The sequence below is a fragment of the Phalaenopsis equestris genome, unplaced genomic scaffold, assembly GCF_001263595.1.
Source record: "Phalaenopsis equestris unplaced genomic scaffold, ASM126359v1 Scaffold000028, whole genome shotgun sequence".
Lineage (NCBI taxonomy): Eukaryota > Viridiplantae > Streptophyta > Magnoliopsida > Asparagales > Orchidaceae > Phalaenopsis > Phalaenopsis equestris.
The window spans coordinates 67,121-76,155 of NW_018164470.1; the positions used below are offsets into that span (position 1 = coordinate 67,121).

The 9,035-nt window shown below is 30.6% G+C and overlaps 1 protein-coding gene across 4 annotated transcripts in view; it reads left to right on the top strand.

The window, feature by feature from the left end:
- LOC110018631 (B-box zinc finger protein 19-like) overlaps nt 1-7,538 on the top strand; it is a 34,612-nt gene extending 27,074 nt beyond the window's left edge. For 2 of the 4 annotated variants that reach the window (XM_020715992.1, XM_020715996.1), the window contains 4 exons: nt 6,487-6,583; nt 6,664-6,779; nt 6,858-7,097; nt 7,208-7,538. In XM_020715992.1, coding sequence (XP_020571651.1) covers nt 6,487-6,583; nt 6,664-6,779; nt 6,858-7,097; nt 7,208-7,279 — 525 coding nt within the window. In that variant the 3' untranslated portion in view covers nt 7,280-7,538. The remainder of the gene's footprint in view (nt 1-6,486; nt 6,584-6,663; nt 6,780-6,857; nt 7,098-7,207) is intronic. The other 2 variants (XM_020715995.1, XM_020715993.1) reach the window with 2 other exon arrangements.
- The last annotated feature ends 1,497 nt before the right edge of the window (nt 7,539-9,035 follow it).

Here is a 9,035-nt window from a genome sequence, read left to right on the forward strand (position 1 = left end):
ACATAGATAAATCGCATGAAATTTTATATATATATATATATATATATATAATTCTTATTTTAGCTTTCCAAAAAGTTGTTTTACCACCACAACTTTACTATCACCTTTTTAAAAAGCTCAGCAATGCTAATAATACCATAAAATTTGCAAAAAAAAATAAAATAACTAGATTAAAATAGGGAAAATAAATTAAAAAATATCATATTATAAAATTTTGATTTATAAAATATATAAATTAATTAAAACAAAGACATCTTCAATTAAAGTATTATATATTAATACTCAATAGAAAATAGCTTTAGTGAGCTATTGAGCTGCACTCAACTTCTTAAAGACAACAAGAAGCTAAGAATGGATGCTCTAATGCGCTGTGAAGCAAAAGATTTTCATGATTTTATTTATGAGTTAAAAGTGACAATTTTGAATATTTTAAATACTAAATAAGATTTGTGCGCGTGCAATGATATGTTAGTAGAATAAATTCTATGAATATTGTAAGTCACATCAGGTCATGTGTTCGAATTTCTCCGTGTGTAGGGTGTGGTGCTTGAATTTTTAGCACACCTAGGTATGGTTGGTGCTTGTTTAATAGTCTTCGGCCATTTCTTTGATATATATATATATGCGCCGCGTGCTCAGATCAGTTGGTCGGGCATCTGCTTGTCAGTTGTAAGTCTCTTATGGTCTGGGATTCGATTCCCCCCCATGGAGGGTGTTGTACTCGATTGTTAGGCGCATCGGGGATAACCTGGGCTAATATAATATAATAAACATGTCATTTTGAACTTATCCTTCACATTATGATTTTTTTGAAACTAAATATATTTTTTGTTATTGAATTATTAAATAAACATGTGATTTAATTTTAGATATGCTGAACAATAGTGTACAAGCATATACAGTTTTTACTAGAGGCATTTATTTAAAAATGTATCCAACAACAAAAACAACAATAACAACCCTTTTTTCCACTAAGTGGGGCTGGCTACATTAATCCTTTTTGTCCATTGTGTCTTATTGAGTCTCATGTTTTCATTTAATTCTAATAAATTAAGATCGTTTTTTATACAACATGCCCAAATCTTTTTTAAATCTATCCATACTTTTCTTAGTATAAGTCAAATCTAAAACATCTACTCTTCTAACAGAGTCATCAGATGGTCGAAGTTTAATGTGACCAAACCATCTTGTGCAACTCTTTCTAATCTTGTTTGCCGCTAGAGCTACTCCAACTATTTCACAGATATATTCTTTTCACATTTTATCTCTTAGTGTAAAGCCACTCATCCACTTGAGTATTCTCATCTCAACAACACTTTATTTAATTTTATGCTTCTCTTTTATAGACCAACATTCTGCACCATGAAGCATTGCAAATCTCACTACCATCTTATAAAATTTTCCTTTTAAGTCTAAGCGATACTTTTATATTACACAATAGAGTTAATGCGTTCCTCAACTTCAACCATCCAACTTGAATTCTACTAATAATTTCCCCATCTCTATCACCAACACTTTGAATAATAAATCGGATATATCTAAAAATGTTCACTCATTTGACTTGATCATCCATTATCACAACCTCGCCACTACATCCACCATCTCTAAAATTACATTTCATGTATTCAATTTTTTATCTGCTCAGACGAAAGCCTTTAGATTCTAAACTTGACCTCCATAATTCAAGTTTTTTCTGAACTCTCTAGTATTATCCATAAGAAGGATATCATCAATGTAAAGCTTACACCAAGGCACATCTTCCTGTAAATGTCCAGTAAGAGCATCCATAACTAAAGCAAATGATATAGGCGTAAAGTTGATTCATGATGTAATCCAACTAAAATAGGAAAACACTTGGTCAATCCTCCTTGTTTTTGAACACAAGTAACAACTTTAGTATACACTTAACAAAATATTTGTATGAACATACGACATTCAACATTGAGCTTAAATTAATAACATTATTGCTTGTTACACAATGAATAGTATACCGTAAATATGCTTTCAACAATAAGAATAATTTCTAACGTGTTATGATATTTAATCTAATTTACACAAATTCATATGCACAAGATTTAAGAAATTTTGTTTTCAATGTTAGAATTTGCATATCTTTCACACTTGACAATTTACCCATTCAAGTTGAACAACTAAACTGTTTCCATTTGTTAGCAATATCATTATTGCTTATACTCATACAAGCTCATAAACTTACTACCTCAAATTTAAGTTGATTCATTAAAAAAATATCGAAAACCCAAACTTGAAATCAAAATCAAAATTTTTTATCTCCCCAACTCATGCAAATTTCTAGCTTGCTTTCTTTGCCAACATGCATCCGTCATCTTTCAAGTCAATGAATCTCCTAATAACTTAGCGTGGGGGTTGTTCAAAATGTATATATTAATGTATTGACCATAATATTCACATGTTTCTAATTGTCCTATCATGAATTTCTTCTTTTGTTTATGTTATAAGGTCAAACTATAGCTTCTCTTATAGCCCAAAATTCTATAAATAAAGGGTCAAAGGTCCATTTTTGATATATGATTTTTTTAGGTATTTTCTGTTTGCAATGGATTTTCTCAGAACTTTTTGCCATTTGTGCAAGATTCGTTAGTAGAGTTTAAACATTACCACGTACAGATCAGGATCTAAAATCTTGAAAGATATAGTGAGTTTGGATTAATACAAAGAATAAAAACCAAACATTAGGGAGATAGAGCAACATAAAATAGGAAAATTTGTGAATATGGAGAACTGAGAGTTTGTGCTAATAGTTAGCTTATAGAATTAGAAGAAATAATTGCAAGGATGATCAAAGGAGCTTTAGGACAAGCCCCCAATATCATTCCGACGATGGAAATGCAGGTTTTTTCAGATTTAATAATCATGATAAAATTATTAGGTACTATGGTGCTAACCTCTACACCTGCCATTGATGAAATTTACTATCCCATTAACAACAAAGAATTCACCCCTACCAACATTGCTAGTTGAGAGGCAAGGATTATAATTGTCTAATACGTTTAAAGAGAAATTGTATTATTAATTAAGTTTGAATGTGTATTTAAGTCATCACAAAATATTACTACGCTTCCATAATCATCCAATTAGATTCATTATAACCGTTAATTTAGAAGTGTATAAGTTAAATCATCAAATTATATTATAAAATTTCTAAAAAATTTATAGAAAGTTTATACATTTCAAAAATATTTTTTAAGTTACATCATGTAAATCATTCTTTTATCATACATCCAAAAATGTACATTTAAATTCTAGAACAAAGGACAAATTTGGTCACCTTGCTATGACTACATCTTTTTTTTTATTTTCTTTTACTTAAAAGTACTCAACATAATTTCTGACAAGCTAAAAGCTCAGTTGGATAAATAATTCTAATATAGGCTTAAAATACATGAACAAATACTAATATTATGCATACTTTGAATTAACATGAGCAAGTATTGATCAAAGAATTGACTATTTTAGTGTATTAATTTTAAAGCAAGATAAAATTTTTTAATTATACAAGTAAAATATGATCATAAGCTTTAAATACACCTATCTATAAAGAAATAAAATGAATCGTTTAAGTCCATATTTAATGTACTACTATAGTCAAATGCTAGTATGAAATTAGTTGCATCTCTTCTAATTTTTTATCATTCTTGTGCTATTCATAGTCATAGATGTGTCATATGTATAAGCTTTGACATATTCATATCATTAGATTATCACACTAATCATTTATCAATAAATCCTTAAATCAAGGTTGAACTGTAACATATCAACTTTTAGAATAGTAAGTTAGAAACCTTATTTTGGCCCCTTTGAAGGTTTATCTTATTGGATCTTTTGCCTTTCCTTGTATTGATTATAATCATTTGTCAATTTATCTTACATTACATGACCTTTGTTTGACCATTTTTTTTTCTTTTGGATTATCATAAATATTTTAAAAATATTTAACATTGCTAACAGCTATTATCAATCAACCTATATCAATATAAGTTAAAGCTAAAAGCATCAAATGTAAATTTCTATATTTGGATATTTTATTATGCATTATATTATGAAACAATCTTAAAACTTGAGTAATATAAACATCATTAAATTTCATAAAATATGGTTGTATAAAAATATAGCAAAATTATTGGCAACATTAGTTGCTAATAAAAAGTTCTACACAATAAACAAGCCTTTGTCCTACTATGTCATAATTTTTTGACAAAATTTAATGCTGACAGTCGACTACCTAACACAACCCTCCACATTTCACATGCAGGACTTGAGACTCGGCAATGATAGAGTTAAGTAATAAGCTTAATATAAAAAAATGTATAATCGCCAAACTTATGAATCAGTTGTTTCTTGTATTAGATATTTTCCTATCACATCATATTTAATGATTTTCCTTGAAGCAGCTTTCCTTATGATTTTTTTTTCGTAAACTGTGTAATAAAATCATCAATTTTCTTAATTAATAACCAATTTTTAAATCAATAACTCAAAATAATTCAGCTAAACTCTAATAGTATTTTTTATCTTGAAAGGTTTCCTCATTCCTTAAATTTTATAACTTAAAATCATGTAAATAGGGTTCCTTACCTAAATTCAGCTAAACTTCTCATTCTCTCCAATTTTCTTCTTCTTCTCTTTTTATTCTTCTCCTCTATTTTGGACCTTTGACATGTTGTTTGTTTAGATTTTAGCATTGTTCATTTCAATAATTTTCATATCTATTGTGACTTGCAATCTTGATTATGAGTTCTGGATTTAATGGGTCAATTTGCAAAGAACAAGAATAAATCTGTGAAATTTCTCTTTTGAATTGCTCAGTTATTAATTTGGGTGGTTGACTTAATTTGAGTAAAAATTACAACGGTGATAGTGTTGGAATGTAATTTTTTATAGGATTCTCATGTGTAGGAATTCTAGTTCATGATGTGTGCATGTATATATATTATCAGTTACTTATCTGCATTATTAGATTATTTCATTTTTAAAAATAATTAATTTTTATATTATTTACATCATTATAGTTGAATCCCTTGGTTGGATTTTAGTTAAACCTTTGAACCTTAAATTTTTCCTTCCATCGGTTCAAGTTAGGTTTGATTCAAAAAATCTTTATTTGCAATTCATCATTCCAGATTTCGGCTTTATGTTTTACTCATTGGTTGTTTTACTTTTTATGAGATCTATTACTTTGGCAATGATGATATTCCAATAATTGATTTCTATTGTTATGGATATTTTCATTTCCTCGAGCTTTGTATGTATGGCATCTTAGAATTGATTTTTATTTCTGTAGCAATAGTAATTGTGTAGACTAAGAAAATTTTGCTATTTGTGCTGTTGAATGTGATTAATAAATAGAAAATTTGGAGCACGCATTACTCTATTTTTGGTGTAAATAAATTTTTTTTATTAAATGTTGTGTGGCGAGTTGGATGCTAACTCCTGCGTTTGCAATGTAAGTGCCACTATTAATTTTTGGGGCTACATGGTGAATTCTTACTTTTTTCCATTTATATTTTTTTGTATTTTCTATTACTGTCATACTTGGTCAATTCTTTTTTTTTTCATTTTGTTAAATATGTTATAAATTTGCTTTCTAATTGCATTGCAAATCCAATTTGATTTGTCACTTTTTATGTTAACATTTCCTCTTTGATTTTCTTTTGTTTAATTGATTATTAAATTATGATTGAACTTTTATTTCTTTTTTTTTTTTATTTACATCAAAAGGAGGTGAATATTTATTTTTATTGCTGTCTTTGAAAATCCATTTTGCTAATTCTTTGTATTATTTAGTTGCATAAGAATTTGGACCCTATGACAAAAACTGCAAAGCAATTTGATTCGGCCCTGAAGTAATGTGAACATTTTAAGCTTCGAAGTTTTTGTGCTTCAATTCCATTTATTCATTGCTTACACGAATCAGACATGCTAGTGTAGGCCATAAAAGTGGTATATGCATGTTATAAATGTGCTTTCATAAGAAAAATACTTCACTCTTATTCAGGATTCTATTGGAATTAGAACTTAGCACACCGACCTATCTTCACCATTCAAAGTTTGAATATCCGACCTATCTTTGCCATTCAAAGTTTGAATATGCAGCTAAAGATGCTAACCTTTTCATTCTTGCTTCGACGAGAATTGTCCATAATTGTTCATATTCTATTAGTTGTGTGGATTAATGATTTCATTATTGTTCTACTATGTTCTTCCAGATTTGCAAGTGCTGTAGGTAGTCATCATATATAGGACTTACATGCTGTGACAAGCCACATGATAGTATTGTTTTTCTTTTTCGAGTCCTCAGGCACAGAATATAATTACTTTGGAACGCATAAATACTAGCTGCATGTGTTTTGAGTTAAGAAACAACTTGAAATGAGAAAAAATAGAGAAACAAAACATCAGCCCCATGCAATATCCTGAACTCATTTATTCCTGAAATTTGAGGTACAGGTACACAAGTGTAATAAACTTGCAAGCCGGCATGTACGTGTAGGTCTAGCTGATCCCAGTGAAGTTCCCCGCTGTGATATATGCGAAGTGTCACCGGGTACTTTTCGCGCTCTATCTTACTCAAATTTCTGCCTGAATTATTCCCCTAACTTCTCCAAATCCTCCATCTGGTTGCAGCTTTTTTCTATTGTGAAATAGATGGAAGCTCCCTATGCTTGCAATGTGACACCATTGTGCATGTTGGGGGAAAAAGAACTCATGCAAGATACCTTCTGTTGAGGCAGAGGGTTGAGGTTAGAATTTACTTTTTTGGCTCAACTCAATTCATTCAAGCAAAAATTCTTTTTTTAGTTATCAACTTTGCTGTCCAGTTTGTTGCCAATAAACATGGGCAGGTTGAGGATGGAAGTTTACAAAAGTTTTTTCAGCATGCTAACCACGTAGATTATGATCACTCATCTCACCCAATGGGGAGAGAGAAGCAACCAAACCATGAAGTCTCTCCTCCTGCAATACTTGCTAACAGTGACCATCACGGTAATACAGACTCTAAAATGATTGATCTTAACAAAACACCATCCCGAACTCGGGGCCAGGTTTCAAATATGCAGGTACCTTTTCCTTCCTGCAATTTATCATTCCACAAAGCAGTGAAAGAAATATTCCTGACAACTTGTGATTGTTCTGGCTATATCTAATACTGACTTTTTGAGTGAAGCAGGGAGCCGGTGCTAGCCATACCACAACAGTTGTGGCTCCGGTGGGGTCTTTAACGAGGGACACCGAGAAATAAGTTTCGTTAAGTGTGTTGTGGATTTATCCCTTGTTTTTTGTATCATTCATTTAAGAAGGGTGTCGACGAAGTTTCTCCAACTACAGCTTGTGAGACAATTACCTTGATTGCATTATAACCTTCCACTCTTTTTAGAAAGAGTGGTTCTTTTGCTTTGCTATGTCAGTTCTCTAGAATTTATTTTAAGTATCATGTACAGATCCTTTTTCTTATGTTCAGACTAGCAATGATTCAAGGTAACATTAGCCATGATTTGTTCCCAGAATTTGGATTTTACATTCAACTAGTGTATAAAATACTAATACTACTAACAATTTAGTAAAGAACATAATATATAATGCAAATATTCTTTAATATCCCAGTAATTTAAGCTTGGAATTAATATGCATGTTGGTCATGATAAGTAATAATGTTTTATTTTAATAAAGAATTTGACATATGTATAGTTATAATCAATGCATGGAGTGGGGAGGAACTTATTTGATAATTTGTCATTTAAGAAGGAATTTGTTATATTATAATATATCTTAACGCTTAATAAAATAAGTTCATGAATTTTGACATATGTGTATTTATAATCAATGCATGGAGTGGGGAGGAATTTATTTGATAATTTTTCATTTAAGAAGGAATTTGTTATATCATAATATATCTTAACGCTTAATAAAATAAGTTCATGATAGGATCATTTGCCTAATTTTGTATTATTAAAATATGTATTTTTATTTTTTATTTTCTAATCTTTTCTTTTTCGCATGTAGATATCTTGATGCCTGTAGTAAACATAATAAATAGATGAATTTCATTAAACACGTTCATATTATTATTGTGTGTGTGTGTGTGTGTGTGTGTGTGCACGTGCCTGCTTTTAGTTTCGCCCTTACATGAGGCGTTTATTATAATTGACTTTAATTTATTATGTGATATGATAGAGTGAAAAAAAGAAAGTTAGCAATTGTTGTATATAAATTATTGAACATCACAAAGGTGTCTACGTTAATCTTATAGAGATCTAACGGCCAGGAAAGAATAATTTAATGGGGGCAAATAGACTTTAAGGAGATCCTGAGATCCACCTAACCGAACAAGTTAAGTTATACGAACCAAGTCAATTAGATCAAAAAAAAAAAAAAAAAAAAAAAAAAAAAACAAAAAGAGGGCGAAGGACCCCCATAAGTCATTCGACCTAAAATAAGACGAGATCGTCCAAGCCATCAATTGCAGAAAAACTGCCCCAATGGAAGAGCCGATTCTATAGTATTTTCGACCACGTAATGGAGACCCAAACACTCCTTATAGGGGATTGAAGATAATTTGCAGCGGCCGGTCAAACTTTGCCGACCAAACTCAGTCGACTGAGCCGAACTAGTCAATCAAGATCAACTAAGCTTAGAAGACCGAGCTAAAGGCAGCCTAAAATAAGCCAACACTTGTAAAATATAAAAAATACCCCTATAGACCATTTACAAATGCGATAAAAATATAATATCATTTTTGTACTACCTTCTCCATAAATAGGGAAAATATTTTATAAAGGGACAATGTTCTTTCAGTTCATCTCTCTCTCTCTCTCTTTCTCGCGCCCCTCATTATGTTCTATTCCTTTGTTGTGATTCAAGAACAGTCTCATATTCAACATCCTAAAAGATGCAATGATCATGGATCATGCCATCAACATGAAGAGAGACAATGCAACGAGAAGGACCCCCCCAACACCCGATTTTGGAGAGAGTGGATGAAACCCACTATCGTGACA